General features: G+C 38.4%; 2 protein-coding genes across 2 annotated transcripts; both read left to right on the top strand.

Annotated features, from left to right (window-relative positions):
• Positions 1-7,189: 7,189 nt before the first annotated feature.
• On the top strand, positions 7,190-7,561 carry LOC138905511 (uncharacterized). Its single transcript, XM_070194033.1, has one exon. The coding sequence runs from the start codon at positions 7,190-7,192 to the stop codon at positions 7,559-7,561; it is 372 nt and encodes a 123-aa protein (XP_070050134.1).
• A 382-nt stretch (positions 7,562-7,943) lies between these two features.
• Positions 7,944-19,893, top strand: LOC117281662 (uncharacterized). The gene is made up of 4 exons (XM_070194032.1): positions 7,944-8,308; positions 8,379-8,921; positions 19,314-19,624; positions 19,763-19,893. The coding sequence occupies exons 1-4, from the start codon at positions 7,944-7,946 to the stop codon at positions 19,891-19,893; spliced, it is 1,350 nt and encodes a 449-aa protein (XP_070050133.1).

Raw genomic sequence — 19,893 nt, 5'->3', positions numbered from 1 at the left:
GAAGGAAGCTTTGTAGGGAACCATGGTCGGAATTACCAAGGGCGTGATACTTGCAAAAGGGACCAATGTGAAGGTCCTAAGAGAAAGCAGTATGGTGGTGCACTGGACGCACGCGAGGTGGCAGACTTACTTTGGAGCATGAACAAGTACTTTGAGGTGGTCAAGGAGCATGACGAAGTTGTTAAGGTATGCAACGCCTCAATGTACTTGACCGAGGTTGCCGCATTATGGTGGCGTCAAAAGTGTACTGACATGGAGAAGGGGCTATGCAAGATTGAGACGTGGGAGCAGTTCAAGAAGTAGTTGAAGAAGCAATTATACCCGATGAATGTGGTGTACGAGGCTAGGCGGAAGCTAAGAGAGCTCCGACAGACGGCCACAATTCGGGAGTATGTGCGCGAGTTCACTACCTTAATGTTGCAAATCATGTCATTGTCCGAGGAAGATTCCCTATTCTACTTCATGGATGGGTTGCAAAATTGAGTAAAGCAAAAGTCAAGAAGACATCAAGTAGCCAACATGGGCGAGGCCATATGGGTAGCCGAGTCGCTCGTTGACTTCAAGATGGAGCCTTCCAAGTTCAAAGAAGGCAACGCCGAAAGGGGTGGGGGAGATCATGACATGGACAACGAGAAAGGCATAGTCGAGGTATACAAGGGCAATGGCAAAGGGCCATCCCATAACGGACAGGGGTCCAAGAGAAACGACAAGGGGCCGAAAAATAGTAGCGAGCATGTGCTTGAGAGAGGGTGCTACTTCTGTAAAGGATCACATCGAGCAAGGGAATGCCCAAAGTTGGGGAAGCTTGAAGCAATGAACGGTAACTTTGCTAAGGCACACAAGGATATCACATGAGTGACCACCTGCATTGGAGGGATGTGCTTGGAATATAAGCCTAAAGTAGGGGATTCCAAAACCTGTCTTGGCGCCATACAAATGGAGCATGGTGGTAGCAAGAAACGTTGGACGGACAGAGTTGAAGAGGATGGCGAGTAATAAAGTGATGGCACGCTATCAAACATAGATGAGGCACCAAGCAAATGGGTCAAGTTTTCTTGCAAGGCTGGGACCACAGAGGGAAGCCAAATAGGGAATGGAAGCAAGGACCTGATGCTTGAGAACCTGCTAGACTTGGTCGAGTCATGGGGAGATTCAGGCCAAGAGCAAGGAGAGCTATCCGATGGGCGAAGGATCGAGGCCATCATTGCTAGCCGGCCAAAGTACAAATGGGACAAGAAGAAAAATGACCAGTACCTTGTGACATGGGAAGGAGAACCGCTCCATAGAGCATCATGGCTAATGGACAAAGATCTCCGGCGACGCCAGGGAGAGGTGCGCGCGTACGTGTCATTACTTTGTGCCCAGGGCAGTACAAAATTGGATGGGGAGAGTGTCATGACCCGCCATATCATCATGCCACATAGGTGCTATTTGACATATATTTTTGCCATATGGAAGCTTACATATGAAATAGACTAACACATGTGGGAAGGTTCTAGAGAAATATGGAGATTTCTCATGGAAGACCTTTGAACCCTATGGAATTGCTAGGAAAATCCTTAGAAGATTCTAGCCATGTAGAATATTCTAGAGAATAGACTTACTTGTAAATAATAAGGGCCTTTTGTAATAATTATTATTTACTCACTAGACCCTATGAAACTAGTATTTAAAGGGGTTATTCATTTGTAAATCACCAAGCAAAACAATCAAGTTCTCTCTAATACAAAAGTTTCCTTTGGCAATTCTCATGTGTTCTAACATTCCCTTAGCGATCTTTAGTGTAGTAAGGCTGACTTGGCATAGCAAGAACGCGAGCAAGTTATGCAAAATTGTGAGCAAGTTATCAAGTGTCGCACGTGCACTTAGTTGTAGACTAAGGACGTGACACCTAGTTGTATATATGTACACATGTTCTGGCCTTGTTGGACATTTTATCTGATGTGTGCTCCACTTGGATAAAAAAATAGCAGTCTGGTGCACTAAACTCCCGCTATGCGCGAGATTCGGAGAATATACTTAAATTAAGAAAAAGAAATAAAATGAAAACAAGCAGATTAAAACCTAAGAACTAAAAGACAGCTAAATTAAATCATTATGCCCAAACTCTTCTCCCTCTCGCTCAGAACTCTCTCTAATTCCCTCAAATGGTTCTCCCATTTTCCCTTCGATTTACTTAGAAATCTTATGGTTTTGGTCTAAAAAATTCCATTGAAAAATTTCTAATAAATTTTCGTTTATATTTTGTTGGTTTTGCTGTTTAATCAGTGTGGGTGGGTTGCAATCAAGTGGAATAGTAATCCAACCATGGTGGATCTTCGATCAACAAAGTGAGTTCATCTTCAATGTCTTGAAGAAAACCAAAAATGTGTCTAACAACTTTTGCGATTAAAGCAAAAAAATAGAATTATAGAAAAAGAAAGAACACTAGTTGTACTTTGATGGATGATGTTATAAAGAGGAAGAAATAGGAAGAATAACAATGGGATATATGGGAAAAACAAAGGAAAATATTAATTAGGGAGCTGTTTTTAATGTTTGAGCTACTTAGGTGACATTGTTTATGCACCCTCACACGTCAAAGGTTGTCTGAGGCCACTTGTATACCATGTGGCAGACCGAGGGGATAGTTAAATTCACTGATTCAAGTATAAGGGGTAATTAGGACTAGGCATAGTTTGGGGAGAAAATTAATAATTAGCGTCAAATTTAAGGGTTTTTAAGGTATTCAAAAGAACAAGAGATTCTTTTTTATTTACAATGTTGAGGTGATAAGGGATAGTTTGATGGGCTGCTATTTGTCCACAAATGTATCATATTCTTGTGCTACTTGCTTTTAAAAGCGATAAATAAAATATGTTTTAAATAGTATACACTGGGTCAGAGCTAAGCATTTCAAAAGAAAAAAGGGACAGAGGAGATATATTTACTTTAAAATCTAACCTCACGAATTACAAAGTGAAATTGTACCAATTAAATTTTGGTTCCTAATCCGATTTGCATTTTTCAGAGAATCAAAACAAAAAGAAATTACTAAAAAGTGTTAGAAAAAGAATTGCAAAAGTATCAACCAAAATAATTTTAAAATAATTTGGTTCCGGTTGTAGTTTTTGAAAAGTTGCTGTAGACAATAAAATTTTATTAAATTTAAATCCATAAGAAATTTGGATTTAATCTCAAAATTAAACATATATGTAATGACCTAAAATGTGATCTTTAATTTAAACATTTATTTCTGTGTTTTAAGACCTCAAAAAGCACTATTTATCATTCCTCGACTTGCGTGCGCAGTCCGTATAATTTTTCGAAAAGTTTATATGTGAAAAATAGATTAAATGTGAAATAGAGCTTTAAAACTCAACTGAGTTGACTTTGGTCAATATTTTGAGCAACCGAATTCAGATTAGTGTTTTGACAGTTTCGGTAGATCCGTATCGTGATTTGGGACTTGGGCGTATGCCCGGAATTGGATTCGGAAGTCCCTAGCTCAAATTATCGCCATTTAACGGAAACTAGAAATCTAAAGGCTAAAGATTTCCAAAGTTTGACCGCGGAATTAACTTTATTGATATCGGGGTTGGAACCCGATTCTGGAAATTTGAATAGTTCTGTTATTTTATTTATGTCTCGTGCGCCAAATTTGAAGTCATTCCGGATTCGTTTAATACATTTTGGCATGAGTTTTGCAAATTGAAAAGTTTCAAACTCAAAAGTTCGAATCGAGGTCTAAATTGTAATTTCGACGTTATTTGACGTGATTTGAGAGCCCGAGTAAGTTCGTATTATATTACGGGACTTGTTGAAATATTTGGACGAGGTCCCGAGTGGCTCGGGTGAGTTTCGGACGTGTTTCTGACCATTTTGGTAAAAACTTGCACGTCTGGTTCTGGTGTTTCGCACCTGCGCAATTTTGGCCGTAGGTACGTGATTGCTTCTGCGACTCTGAGTCCAAGGGAGAAGTTTCGCTTCTGCGAAGCTTGGGACGCAGGTGCGATGCCCGCTTCTGCGGTGCCATGATCGCATATGCGATCTTTCGCGCTTCTGCAGTTCCTTTCGCGCATCTGCGCAGTCGCTTCTGCGACGTGAAGGTTCGCAAATGCGGTCCTCTGCTTGGCTGCCCTTTTCCGCAAATGCGAGCTTTGTCTCGCAAATGTGAGTCGGCATATGCGAAAATTTGTCCGCAGATGCAAAAATGCTGGACAGAACACATAAAAACTGAGTGTTAGCCATTTTTTCTCATTTTTGAGTTTTGAGTCTCGGATTTGGGCGATTCCAAAGGAGTTTTTCACGACTTCGACTTGGTTAAATATTCTATACCCAAAAGTAATTATATTTCATAAATCCATGCTTATATTCATCGTTTATTTCGGATTTAGATGGAAGAAAATTGATTTTTTTGTAAAACTTTTCAAAAACAAAATTTAAGATTTGAAGGTCTATTTGGCATCGAAATTTGATAACTTTTATATGGTTGAACTCGTATCGGAACGAGTGTTCGGATTTCATAAGTTTTTCAGGGATTCGAAATGTGGATTCCACTGTCAATTTTTAAAATAAATTTAGGATTTGAATCCGAAAAATTAGTAAATTCATATGGAATTAATTCCTATGATTCGTGTTGAGTATATTGAATTGTTACTTGTCATCACTTATTTATAAATAAATTATAATTATCGTATGCTTATTGTCTTATAATTTCATATTAATTGTTGCATTTAATGGAGTAATTTCTTTTATAAGAATTGGCAAATTATATTATTGAGGAGCGGGTTGCACGCCGCAACAGAATTGATTGAAATGAATATATTGGAGGAGCGGGTTACACGCCGCGACAGAATTGATTGAAATGAATATATTGGAGGAGCGGGTTGCACGCCGCAACAGAATTGATCGAAAAGATATATTGAGGATCGAGTTGCATGCCGTAACGGAATTGAATATGAATATATTGTGGGATCGGGTTGCACGCCGCAACGGAATTGAATATGAATATATTGTGGGATCGGGTTGCACGCCGCAATGGAAACTGATTGAAATAATAATTGTTTATGACTGCTGAGTTGGCTTCAACTGTTGAAATGAGATACCTGTTTTATTTCTATTATTGTTGTTATTATTATTATTGCGTACATGTTAGTGTAAGTGACATGCCTTAGCCTCATCACTACTTCATCGAGGTTAGGCTCGGCACTTACTGGGTACATGGGGTCGGTTGTACTCATACTATACTCTGCACTTCTTATGCAGATATCAGAGTTAGTCTCAGTGGCGTACAATAGATTTGCTCGAATTCAGCTATTCGCAGGAGACTTGAGGTATAACTGTATGGCGTGCACAGTTCTGAAATCCCATTCCACGTTATCGTAGCTATGTATTCCTTTAAGACAGCTTCATTTTCATTCAGATCTTTATTTGTATTATTTTAGTAACTCATGCACTTGTGACACCAGTTCTAGGATGATATTTAGACATCGCTATTATTATGGATTATTCACTTTATTTCAGATTTTATTTTTACATTTGTTTCTTTGTTATTAATTAATTTAAAATTATTTTAAAATAGCTAATATTATTCTAACGTTGGCTTGCCTAGCAAGTGAAATGTTAGGTGCTATCACGGTCCCGAATGTGAAAATTTCGGATCGTGATAATATATTAGTCCAAATAAATATTATGGACTAGTATAATTAGGTTAATTATTTAAATCTAATCAAATTGATTTAAATAAAAGTCCTATACTATTGGACTAGCCCATTAGGTGGCCTTCTATCAAATGTGTCAACCCATGAGCCCCAAGTCCAGTGGCCCACTAGGGTTTTCTTGAAGGCTACTCCAACCCACACCTATATAAAGGGGTCAAAGGACAAGGCTAGAGGACCAAAACAAGTAAGCTGAAGGAACGGCTAAAGAAGCTCTGAAGAATAACATCAAGGTCTCCATCCACATCTGCAATCTTCATCTGTGGTCAAATCCCAAAGGCGAACTCAAATCATAGGCGGATGGCTTCAAATCTTCCGTTCGTGATAACCCAACACCAAATCTTAGTTCGTGACGACCTTCAAATTATTGTGACGTACCACAAATCTAAAATCTGTCAAAGTTCAAGATCAAGCCCTCAAGCTCTTGAACCATCGTTCGTGAGGAGAAGAATCAGAGGACTACATCTCTTTAGATTTAAGATATTTTAGAGATTGTAACCCAATCACTTGAAATCGAATAATATATTTGTCGCTACATTTTTTGTCTTTTCGAAAGCTTGCAAAAAGAATATTGCAACTGCAAGCAAGAAAATAGTTCCTTTATTTCATTACGTCCCAAAAGTGAAGAAAGATGAAGGAGCATCATCAAGCCCCCAAAAAGACGCGCTAAGAGAATTAACCCTTCCTATCAAGCAGATTGATACCACAAAATTGTCTTCAAAGCTACTGGAAAAGTTTGTGGCCTCTAACATACCTCAAAATAAGGTACTCCCCACAAAGTGCACAAATGAAGGTTTTGATCCAAATGCTTACATGTTGTTCGTAAAGGCTGGATATGATCCCAACGAACTATCTAATCTAGGGAAGCTCCCACCTGAAGCTACTAGGAAAGCAAACACGATGAAAGATATGGAGCATGTGGTGAAGCAATCACGTGAGGGCCTGGGTTACAAACAACCCCCGCCAGTTCGCATGTCCATTAGAAGAGCAAGTAGTAACTATATAACGATGGAAGATGAACCCGCTGATCCTAATAAAAGGCCTTCTGTCTTTGATCGACTTGGAGAACCAACTAAAAGAACTTTTATATTTAAGAGGTTGGGGCCATTGAAAAGGAAGAAGAACAAATCCCAAAGTAATTATGGAAAAATAAGAAGACATGTGCCATCTAGAGTCCAAAGTATCTCCAAAGAGTATCAAAGCCTGATCCCTTCCAGAATGAGGCGACAATCAAAACTTTTGATTTCATGTGGAGCGGTACTCAAAGTGAAGACTCGCACAGTGGTTTACACTAGAGAGCATGACGAAGATGAAGAAAGTGTAGGATCTTCATATTACATTACTGCGAATGAGGAACTTCATTTCTAAGGAAGGTCGACGAAAATTTGGGAGACGCCTCTTGGTGTGGCCATTTATATTTTAATGATGGTGATCCCCAAGAAGATGAAGATGCCGAGGACGCTCCTCCAGAACTACAAGAAGGAACTAAAATGACAGTTGATGCATTGAAAGAAGTCAACCTTGGCACTGCGGAAGACTCCAGGCCCACCTATGTAAGTGCCCTACTAACCGCAGATAAAGAAAGCACTTATGTGGAGCTACTCAAAGAATATAGAGATGTCTTTGCTTGGAGCTACAAAGAGATTCCTGGTTTAGATCCTAAAGTAGTAGTTCATCATCTCGCGGTCAAGAAAGGAGCTCGTCCTGTTAAGCAAGCCAAAAGACGCTTCAAGCCAGAATTGATCAAATCAATAGAAGCCGAGGTCAATAAATTCATCAAAGCTGGTTTAATTCGGGAGTTTAAATATCTTACATGGATTTCAAGCATTGTTCGTGTGAAGAAGAAGAATGGCCAAATTTGAGTTTGTGTCGATTTTAGAGACCTCAATAATGCATGCCCTAAGAATGAATTTCTACTCCCCATCCCAGAGCTTATGATTGATGCCACCACCGGATACGAGGCGATGTCTTTCATGGATGGATCATCTGGCTACAATCAAATACGTATGGCACCGAAAGATGAAGAACTTACTGCATTTCACACTCCTAAAGGCATTTATTACTAAAAAATAATACCTTTTGGCTTGAATAATGCCGATGCCGATGCCACATATCTTTGACGACATCCTCCACAAGAATGTGGAATGCTATGTGGATGATTTAGTGGTGAAATCAAGAAAGGGAGGAGACCACTTGCAAGACCTAACAATGGTGTTCGAATGACTCCGGAGATATCAACTTAGAATGAACCCGTTGAAATGTACCTTTGGAGTTACTTCCGAAAAATTCCTTGGATTTATTGTTCGACATCGAGGGATTGAGATAGATCAAGCCAAAGTTGATGCAATCTTGAAGATGCCCGAGCTTAGAAATATACATGAATTGAAACGTTTACAAGGAAAATTGGCATATCTTAAAAGATTCATCTCAAATCTAGCAGGGAAGTGCCAACCTTTTAGCCGTCTCATGAAGAAGGGTGTACCTTTTGTATGGAACCAAGCTTGTAGCAACGCATCCCAAAGCATCAAATCCTACTTGATGAAACCTCCGGTTCTGGCAGCCCCTATACCAGGAAAGCCATTGATTCCATATATTGCGGCCCAAGAAAGGTTAGTTGGAGCCCTTTTTGGCCCAAGAAAATGGTGAAAGTAAAGAAAATTCCCTCTACTACTTGAGTAGGATGATGACCCCAAATAAGCTAAAGTTCGAAAAGTTGTGTCTGGCATTGGTTTTCGCAATTCAAAAGCTGAAGCACTACTTTCAAGCTCATGACATCCGTCTCGTTTCAAAGGCGAATCCGATCAAGTTTGTTATGTCAAAACCCATCCTCAATGATCGATTAACAAGGTGGTACCTCCAATTTCAACAATTCGAGATTGTGTACATCCAACAAAAGGTTGTGAAAGGACAAGCTTTGGAAGATTTCTTGGTAGATCATCCAATACTTGATGATTGGGAGTTGACTGATGAACTACCTGATGAGGATGCAATGGTCATCGAAGTGCAACCACCTTGGAAAATGTATTTTGATGGTGCCGCACATCGTGAAGGAGCTAGCGCATGTGTCGTGTTTGTCAATTCACAAGGAGAGGTCTTGACATATTCCTTCACCTTAACACTACATTGCTCCAACAACATTGCAGAATATCAAGCACTCATACTTGGTCTTGAGATAGCCGTTGATATGAGACAACTCCAATTACATATTTTTGGAGACTCTGGGTTAGTGATCAATCAATTTCTCGGTAGCTACGAGGTCAAAAATCAAAAATTGCGTACTTATCATGATTATGCACAAAAATTGATTGGACGGCTTGGCAATGTAACTCTCAGTATGTGCTAAGGAAGGAAAACAAGAAAGCTGACGCCTTAGCTGCTCTAGCTTCAACATTGACTCTGCCCGACTAGACACAGATCACTATCTGCCAAAAATGGATATGTAACGACTCGACTTGTTATTTTAAGAATTTACGCCCCGTTCAATGACTTAAGGTCTCGAGCAACTTCATAATATGTATTATGACGTGCGGGTATAGTCGAGTTTGATTTTCGGAAGATTCGGTATTAAATTGAAAGAACAATTCTCATTTTTGAAGCTTAAATGAAAAGAGTTGACCAGAGTTGGACTTTTGAGTAAACGACCCCAGAATAGAGTTTTGATTATTCCAATAGCTTCGTATGGTGATTTTGGACTTAGGAGTGTGTCCGAAAAATTATTTGGAAGCCTAATTAAATTAAGCTTGAAACGGTGAAAATATGAGGTTTAAGTTGGAAGTTTGACCGGGAAGTTGACTTTTTGATATCGGGGTCGGAATCTAGTTTTGAAAATTTTCATAGGTCCGTTATGTCATTTATGACTTGTGTGTAAAATTTGAGGTCAATCGGACTTGATTTGATAGGTTTCAGCGTCGAATGTAGAAGTTGAAATTTCATAGTTTCATTAAACTTAAATTGGGGTATGATTCGTGGTTTTAGCGTTGTTTGATGTCATTTGAGGTTTCGACTAAGTCCGTAATATGTTTTGAGATTTGTTAGTATGTTTGGACGGGGTCCCGAGTGGCTCGGGTGAGTTTCGGGGTGGTTTCAGACCATTTCTAGGCCATTTTTAGTTGCTGGTGTTTGGCCACAGAGGTATGCATCGCGATCGTGGACAAACGGTCGCGATCGCAAAGAGCAATTTTGCCGTTTGGACACTGTGAATCACGATCGCGGAAGCCTTTTCGCGATCGCAAAGAGGAAAATCATGTTGCACTAACTCGACTTTGGAAGCTTATATCTTGCAATCTATAAAGAATTTGGAGATGATCCAAAAATAAAAGTTATATCTCTTGGTGTCTAGTTTTCAGAAAGTTAAACCATTTACACTTTGGAGTTTTGTACGAAATGTTATGACTATTATACTAGAGTATGTCTGGAAGAGTTGGGCACTTATTCTTTGCGATCACAAAAGGCAAATTTTGGGCTGAGAAAAGTTTTGCTTCACGATTACGAAGCATTTTCCGCGATCGCGAAGAGTAAATACCTGGGCAGTAGCTATATTTCGAGGTTTTAGCCTTTTTAACATATTTGGACCTATGGAGCTCGGATTGAAGCGATTTTTGAGGCGATTTTCACCATATGGATTGGGGTAAGTGTTCTATATCCGAAAGTGATTATACTTCATGATTATATGGTTATATTCATCATTTATTTTGGATTTAAATGGAAGAAATTAAGATTTTTGTAAAACTTTACAAAAACGGAAATTCAAGATTTGGAGGACGATTTGTTATTGGAATTCGATAAAATTGATATGGTTGAACTCGTATCGGAATGGATGTTCGGATTTCGTGAAAATTATGTCGGGTTCCGAGAGTTGGGCCCCGCATTGACTTTTGTTGACTTTTTAGAATAATTTTTTAAGTCGACGTTTTATTATCCGGAATTGTTTCCGATGAATGTTAATGAAGTTGTACAATTAATTTGGATAGATTTGAGCGGTCCGGAGGTCAATTCAAGCAAGAAGGCAATTTTAGAATATCGGCATAACTTCAAAAAGATAAGTATCTTGCCTAACCTTGAGTGAAAAAATTACCCCTTAGGCATCGAGTCTTATGTGCCATTTGTGAAATGTGAAAAGCCGTGAACGCGGGGTGACGAGTACGTACTCGGGCTTATATGCGCAAAGTATATTGGGTTAAGGTCTTAGGCATATTGTGTAGTAAATTGGATAATTGTTAGCATTTATTAAATCATCTATTTTGCCATACCTCAATTCTTGTTTGTTGAATTTATTTTTATATGACAATTTGATTTGATTATTACTTGTATATTTATGTGGATTCCGTGAATTGATGATTTGATATTTCTTGGAAATTAATTTCATTATGGATTTTTCATCTGTAAATAATTAATTAAATAAGCTTAAGAAGAGTTGTTTATATAATTATTAAGAATTTAGATTAATGAAGGTGTTGCCCTATACTGAGTATTTTCCATCTCTGTTGATTGTTTTGTGGTTTTATATACGTTGCGTGGAGCCTTGGGCTATTTGTTGAGAAATTTATTGATTCTGCTACATATTTGAAATTTGGTTGCGGTTAGTGGCAAATTGTGCTATGAATTGTTGTATTGTGTTGTGGTTTAAACACTCTCCTTGATGTTATTTATGCTTCCTACCTTGCTTGTTAATGATATACATGTGCTTGGTAAGGAAGAGTGTAGCGCACGAAAGGTGATGCCGTGCCATTTCATTTATATTATCATGTGAGGGAGAGTGTAAAGCACGAAGGGTGATGATGTGCCATTGAGAGTGTAAAGCACGAAGGGTGATGCCGTGCCATTTGAAAGATATTTACTTGAAAGAATTATATTCGAAAGATATTTACTTGAAAAAATTATAATGGAGAGATATTTGTTTGGAGGAAGTATATTCGAAATATATTTATTGGAAAAGATTATATTATAGAGACTTTTATTGAATAACTTATAGATAAAAGATGTATATTTTGAAGGACTTGATTAATTGGTTGTACCTGTGTTTATTATTCGTTTGAGCAATATTTATGGTATTACTGTTGCCTTGTTGTTTAAATCACTAGTTGATTGGTGTTGCTATCACTGCTATTTGTTTTTTATTATTTTTGTATGTTATGTTGCACATGTTATTTGACTAGTGAGTGTCTTGAATATACCTCGTTACTACTCCACTGAGGTTAGCCTTGATACTTACTGAGTACCGACTGTGGTGTACTCATACTATACTTCTACATATTTTTGTGCAAAGCCAAGTATTGGAGATATTGGATTCGGACAGGGATTAGAGTATGATCGCAAGGATTCAAGGCAGGATTGCTTGGTCGTCGCAGTCCCTTGGAGTCTTTCCATTTTATTGTACTGTTAATTTTTTATTCGAACAGTATTGTATATTAGACCCTCGAGATAATTCCATGTATTCAGTTAGAGTTCGTGACTCAGTATTACCAGTCTTGGGAGGTTGTATTAAATTATATTAAAAAAATGGCTTGAATTATGATTATAATCGGCTTACTTAGTCTTAGAGACTAAGTGCCATCACGACGCATGTGGTGGGATTTTTTGGGTCGTGACAAGTTGGTATCAGAGATCTAGGTTCATAGGTTCTATGAGTCACGAACGAGTCTAGTAGAGTCTTGCGGATCGGTACGTAGACGTCTTTACTTATCTTTGAGAGGCTACAGAACTGTTAGGAAATTTCCACTTCTTCCATTCCTGTCATGCGTAATTTGTTGATTTTAGAATTTGAGCCTTTGTATCTCTATTCTCTCACAAATGGTGAGGACACGTGCTACCAGGTTAGCTGAGCAAACAACTGCGCATACTGCTAGAGCCGCAAGAGGTCGGGGCCGAGGAAGGGCACGTGTCGCAGCTAGAGCACCTGTCAGAGTAACAATTAAGTAGTTGCCAATAGCTCCGGTTGGGGGACAGGTACCGGAAGCACCTGTTGTTACCCCAGGATTTCAGGAGACTTTAGTACAGTTCCTGAACATGTTTGGTATATTAACTCAAGCAGGGTTGATCTCCGTTGCACCAAATATTTCACAGATTGGGGGAGGAGCTCAGACTCCTACCGCCCGTACTCCAAAGCAACATGTCTACCTTGGTCAGGTTCTGGTGTGGTGCCAGTACAACATGTTATTCCGGTCATGTTTGAGGTCAGGCCAGAGGCATTAGAAGAACAAAATGGGGCCTGGGAGGTTTAAGAGATATAGTCAACTTACTTTAGTAGCACACCTACCGAGAATGTCCAGGGATTTCTAGGAAAGTGTCACCGTATTCTCCGCACCATGGGTATTGTAGAAGTGAGCGAAGTTTCCTTTACTACATTTCAGTTGTCAGGAGCAGCGTATCAATGGTGGCAAGTTTATGATGAGGATAGACTAGTCGATGCAACACCACCAACTTGGACTTAATTTTCAGAGATGTTTTGAAAGAGTTTGTTCCCTAGACTCCCCGGGATGCATGGCACACATAGTTTGAAGGGTTGCGTCAGGGCACCATGACAGTGTCAGAATATGCCTTCAGGTTCAGTTAGTTAGCCCGTCATACACCTATCTTGGTTTGTACAGTTAGAGAGCGAGTCCGCATATTCATTGAAGGGATCGATTATGATTTTAAAATATGTATGGCTAGAGAGTTGTAGATTAACATTCCATTTCAGCAAGTAGTAGAGATTGCTAGGATGCTAGAACGTGTTCGAAGTGAGGAGAAGGAGGCTAAGGAGGCCAAAAGGTCTCGAAACTCTAGAGGATTTAGTAGATTCTACTATGCAGCTATGACTCATCATTGCGGAGGCTCAGGCAGTCGATCAGCCTAGTCCGCAATTCAGAATACTCGTAGTGCTTCAGTTAATACTTTTAGTGCACCACCAGCACGGGTTCTTACAGTGGTTATTCCAGTTATCCGGCAGAGATTCAGTATGAGAAGCCGCGCCCGCAGAGGGGTTGTTATGAGAATGGTGATACTAGACGCATCAAGAGAAATTGTCCCAGACTTGGGAGGGGTGGATGTCATCAGAACACTCAGGCTACAAGCTTTATTCCAGTTAATATTCCACGTGCATAGCTAGTTAAGGGTGGAGGACAGGCGGGTAGAGGGCGCCTAAGAGGTGGAGGCCCGACCCGTTGATATAATTGCTATGAATTGTCTGAGGCTGATACACCAGATGGTGTAGTTACATGTATGATTTAATTTATAATAAAAGGAGCACCATTTTTATTTTGATTCGATTCCGATTATCGAGGTGAGAACTCCTTTTATGCTCCTTATATATGGTGGATTAGTGAATTTGTACTCCACTCCCTTGTTTATCCTTGTTGGAAGATTTTACGGTGTTAGCCCGTGTGTATCATTTTTGTTTTGTACATTATTGTGGTCTATGAGTCCAAAGGTGACTTTCTATTACTCTCTACAGTTGGTTTCGATGTGATTTCGGATTAATTGAATTCAATTTTATGAATTATATGCCCTACCAGTATGAGGTTCATTATGTGTTGAGAAAAATTATTTACGAAATTTATTGAAAAGAAGAAAGAAAGGAAATTGAAAATTTCAATTGGCACAATGTGCAAAATACTTGTGATTCGGAGTTGAGGACGAGATCCTCGCATTTTATATATGATGTAAAATATTTAAATTGGGCTACAAGCCGCGATGAAAGTTATATAAGGACAAGATCCTTGTGATGAAATTTTATGTGTTTAAATTTTCCCTTTGTGAAATTAATACTTGTACTATAATATTAATAAGGAGTCATGCCTGTTAGGCTTATTTGATAATTCTTTTATATATTTTTGTGCATATTTAGCCATATTTGTGCTGTAAATATTGAGTTTTAGCCTATAAGGTGAGTGCCCAGGTGGTGTTAAATGCAACTCGTTAATTCGGATAAATAATTATGAGGTCTTCATGCCTCGCGTGTTACTGTCAGTGTTGTGAAAAATTTGAAAATAGATTTTGGTTAATATAAGATTAATTGAGGATGCTGGAATTAATTATGAACAGTTATTATGACCAGAGATGTGATTATGGGCATACGTATAATGTGTGTGTAGGCACGAAATTGCTACCGCCGGTTGAGACTAACGCAGTGTGCTAATATGAAAAATCAGGCCTTTTGAAATTAGTTGGAGTGTAAGGAATTGTCTTTAATGTTTATAAAGGAGGGCAAAAAGGAATAATCTTGCCTGAGATAGTGTTGTCGGACCCGTATTAAATTGCGAGAACGTAGAATCACCCGCGAGTATGTGTGTAAGAATACAGTCAGTAATTTAATGTCCTCAAAAAGATTCTCGGCATGTTCGAGGACGAACATATGTTTAAGAGGTGGAGAATGTAATGACCCGACTTATCGTTTTAAGAATTTACGTCCCGTTTAGTGACTTAAGGTCTCGAGCAGCTTCATAATATGTATTATGACCCGCGGGTGTGGTCGAGTTTGATTTTCGGAAGATTCGGGATTAAATTGAAAGAACAATTCTTATTTTTGAAACTTAAATGAAAAGAGTTGACCAGAGTTGGACTTTTAATTAAACGACCCCGGAATAGAGTTTTGATTATTCTAATAGTTTCGTATGGTGATTTTGGACTTAGGAGTGTGTCCGAAAAATTATTTAGAAGCTCGTAGTTAAATTAGGCTTGAAATGGTGAAAATATGAAGTTTAAGTTGGAAGTTTGACCGAGAAGTTGACTTTTTGATATCGGGGTCAGAATTCACTTTTGAAAATTTTTATAGGTCCGTTATGTCATTTATGACTTGTGTGCAAAATTTGAGGTCAATCGGACTTGATTTGGTAGGTTTCAGCGTCGAATGTAGAAGTTGAAATTTCTTAGTTTAATTAAACTTGAATTGGGGTATGGTTCGTGGTTTTAGCGTTGTTTGATGTGATTTGAGGTCTCGACTAAGTCCGTAATATATTTTGAGATTTGTTGGTATGTTCGGACGGGGTCCCGAGTGGCTCGGGTGAGTTTCAGGGTGATTTCAGACCATTTCTAGGCCATTTTTAGTTGCTGGATTTTGGCCACAGAGGTATGCATCGTGATCGCGGACAAACGGTCGCTATCGCGCATAGCAATTTTGCTGTTTGGACACTGTGAATCGCAATCGCGGAAGCCTTTTCGCGATCGCATAGAGGAAAATCCTGCTGCACTGACCCGACTTTGGAAGCTTATATCTCGTAATCTATAAGGAATTTGGAGATGATCAAAAATAAAAGTTGTAGCCCTTGGTGTCTAGTTTTCAGAAAGTTAAACCATTTGCAATTTGGAGTTTGCTACGAAACGTTATGACCATTATACTAGAGGTTGTCTGGAAGAGTTGGGCACTTATTCTTCGCGATCGCAAAAGGCAAATTTTGGGCTAAGAAAAGTTTTGCTTCGCAATCGCGAAGCATTTTCCGCGATCGCGAAGAGTAAATACCTGGGCAGTAGCTATATTTCGAAGTTTCAGCCATTTTTAACATATTTGGAGCTATGGAGCTCGGATTGAAGCGATGTTTGAGGCGATTTTCACCATATAGATTGGTGTAAGTGTTATATATCCGAAAGTGATTATACTTCATGATTCTATGGTTATATTCATCATTTATTTCGGATTTAAATGGAAGAAATCAAGATTTTTGTAAAATGTTTCAAAAACGGAAATTCAAGATTTTGGAGGACGATTTGTTATTGGAATTCGATAAAAATGATATGGTTGAACTCGTATCGGAATGGGTATTCGAATTTCGTGAAAATTATGTCGGGTTCCGAGAGTCGAGCCCCGCATTGACTTTTGTTGACTTTTTAGAATAATTTTTTAAGTCGACGTTTTATTATCCGGAATTATTTCCGATGAATGTTAATGAAGTTGTACAATTAATTTGGATAGATTTGAGCGGTCCGGAGGTCAATTCAAGCAAGAAGGCAATTTTGGAATATCGGCATAACTTCAAAAAGATAAGTATCTTGCCTAACCTTGAGTGGGGGAATTACCCCTTAGGCATCGAGTCTTATGTGCCATTTGTTAAATGTGAAAAGCCGTGAACGCAGGGTGACGAGTACGTACTCGGGCTTATATGTGCAAAGTATATTGGGTTAAGGTCTTAGGCATATTGTGTAGTAAATCGGATAATTGTTGGCATTTATTAAATCATCTATTTTGTCATGCCTCAATTCGTGTTTGTTGAATTTATTTTTATATGACAATTTGATGTGATTATTACTTGTATATTTATGTGGATTCCGTGAATTGATGATTTGATATTTCTTGGAAATTAATTTCATTATAGATTTTTCATCTGCAAATAATTAATTAAATAAGCTTAAGAAGAGGTGCTTATATAATTATTAAGAATTTAGATTAATGAAGGCGTTGCCCTATACTGGGTATTTTCCACCTCTGCTGATTGTTTTGAGGTTTTATATATGTTGCGTGGAGCCTTGGGCTATTTATTGAGAAATTTATTGATTCTGCTACATATTTGGAATTTGGTTGCGGTTAGTGGCAAATTGTGATATGAATTATTGTATTATGTTGTGGTTTAAACACTCTCCTTGATGTTATTTATGCTTCCTACCTTGCTTGTTAATGATATACATGTGCTTGGTAAGGAAGTATGTAAAGCACGAAAGGTGATGCCGTGCCATTTCATTTATATTATCATGTGAGGGAGAGTGTAAAGCACGAAGGGTGATGATGTGCCATTTGAGAGTGTAAAGCACGAAGGGTGATGTCGTGTCATTAAGAGTGTAAAAGCACAAAGGGCGAAGCCGTGCCATTTCATTTATATTATCAGGTGAGGATGAGAGTAATAGCACGAAGGGTGATGTCGTGCCATTATTTTTATATTATCATATATTCATGGCACGAAGGTTGTTTTCGTGCAGGCGAGGACGAGAGACATACATTATATTGTGATTTCGTTTTGTTGTGTATACGTTCATGACTTTATCTTGAGATGTTATTGTGCACCTATGTTTTCTATGTGTCTTGTAGTCGTTGTTGCTTACTGTGTGCCTCCCACTTTATTTCTTTTATTGTTATTGACTTTTCTCCTACCTAGTTGGTATTGTTATATGTATGCATGGGTGTTGCTGTGCCAATTGATTTGGTCTACATATATATATATAGATATATATATATATATATATTGGGTGAGAATGAGACAAGTGCACGAAGGTATTGTCGTGCCATTTGATGTGATATGTTGAATATATTTCTCATACCAGTGAAGTTAAATGAGGTGTCACATGGTGACTTTTATTTAAAAGAATTATATTTGCAAGATATTTACTTGAAAGAATCATATTTGAAAGATATTTATTTGAAAGAATTATATTTGAAAAATATTTACTTGAAAGAATTATATTTGAAATATATTTACTTGAAAGAATTATATTCGAAAGATATTTACTTGAAAGAATTATAATGGAAAGATATTTATTTGGAGGAAGTATATTCGAAATATATTTATTGAAAAAGATTATATTCTAGAGAGTTTTATTGAATAACTTATAGATAAAAGGTGTATATTTTGAAGGACTTGATTAATTTATTGTACCTGTGTTTATTATTCGTTTGAACAATATTTATGGTGTTCCTGTTACCTTGCTGTTTAAATCACTAGTTGATTGGTGTTGCTATCACTGCTATTTATTTTCTATTATTTTTGTATGTTATATTGCACATATTATTTGACTAGTGAGTGTCTTGACTGTACCTCGTTACTACTCCACTGAGGTTAGTCTTGATATTTATTGAGTACCGACTGTGGTGTACTCATACTATACTCCTACATATTTTTGTGCAAAGCCGGGTATTTGAGATATTGGATTCGGACAGGGATTAGAGTATGATCGCAAGGATTCAAGGCGGGATTGCTTGGTCGTCGCAGTCCCTTGGAGTCTTTCCATTTTATTGTACTGTTAATTTCTTATTCGAACAATATTGTATATTAGACCATCGAGACAATTCCATGTGTTCAGTTAGAGTTCGTGACTCAGTATTACCAGTCTTGGGAGGTTGTATTAAATTATAAAAAAAAATAGCTTGAATTATGATTATAATCGGCTTACTTAGTCTTAGAGAGTAAGTGCCATCACGACGCGTGTGGTGGGATTTTTTGGGTCGTGACAAGATAGTACCACCAGATGAGAACGAGGATGAAGAAAGAAAGCTCGAGCGTCTGGTAGCCATCATTAAAGCTGAGAAGGTTGATTGGCGACAAACCATGATCAACTACTTATGTTATGGGATACTTTCCGAAGATCCAAGGAGAAAGACCGAAATTCGTTGGCGTGGCCCTCGCTCCCTTTACTACAAAGACACTTTGTATCGAAGATCATTTAAGGGAGTTCTCTTGCGTTGTTTAGGGAAAGATGAAGCAACTCAAGCTATGTAAGAGGCACACTCTGGAGTTTGTGGATCACATCAATCTGGGCCGAAGCTCCACTTCCACATTAAGAGAATGGGTTACTACTGGCCGACAATGGTGAAAGATTGCTCAGATTATGCTCGAAGAAGCAAGGTTTGCCAGCTTCACGCAAACTTTATACACCAACCACCTGAAATGTTACACCCTACTGTTGCATTTTGGCCATTTGACGCTTGGGGATTAGATGTCGTTGGACCACTTTCAAAATCTTCTGGAAGACATATATACATCTTGGCTGCACTGATTACTTCTCGAAATGGGCCGAGGCCGTCGCTCTTAAGGAAGTGAAGAAGGAGAATATTGCAAAATTCATTCGAGTGAACATCATCTATCGTTTCGGCATTCCTATTTATATAATAACAGATAATGGCAAGTCGTTCGATAACAAATTGATGCGCAAAATCTGTGACCTTTTTGGCTTCAAGCAACGTAATTTGTCAATGTATTATACTGCTGCAAATAGACTAGCCGAAGCATTTAACAAGACACTTTGCAGTTTGTTAAAAAAGGTCGTCTCCAAGTCTATAAGAGATTGTCACGACAAAATAGAAGAAGCTTTGTGGGCATATCGGATGACTCATCATATGTCGACACGAGCAACTCCTTAAACTCTTATTTATGGAGTTGAAACAGTTCTTCCTCTTGAGCGTCAAATACCATCCTTGCGACTCGCTGTCCAAGAACGTCTTATTGAAGAAGAAAATGCTCGTCTGCGCCTTGAAGGACTAGAGTCCCTTGATGAAAAAAGGCTAGAAGCTCAATAA

The sequence above is a fragment of the Nicotiana tomentosiformis genome, chromosome 2 (assembly GCF_000390325.3).
Source record: "Nicotiana tomentosiformis chromosome 2, ASM39032v3, whole genome shotgun sequence".
NCBI classification, from domain to species: Eukaryota; Viridiplantae; Streptophyta; class Magnoliopsida; order Solanales; family Solanaceae; genus Nicotiana; species Nicotiana tomentosiformis.
This window is presented reverse-complemented; position numbering and strand designations above follow the sequence as displayed.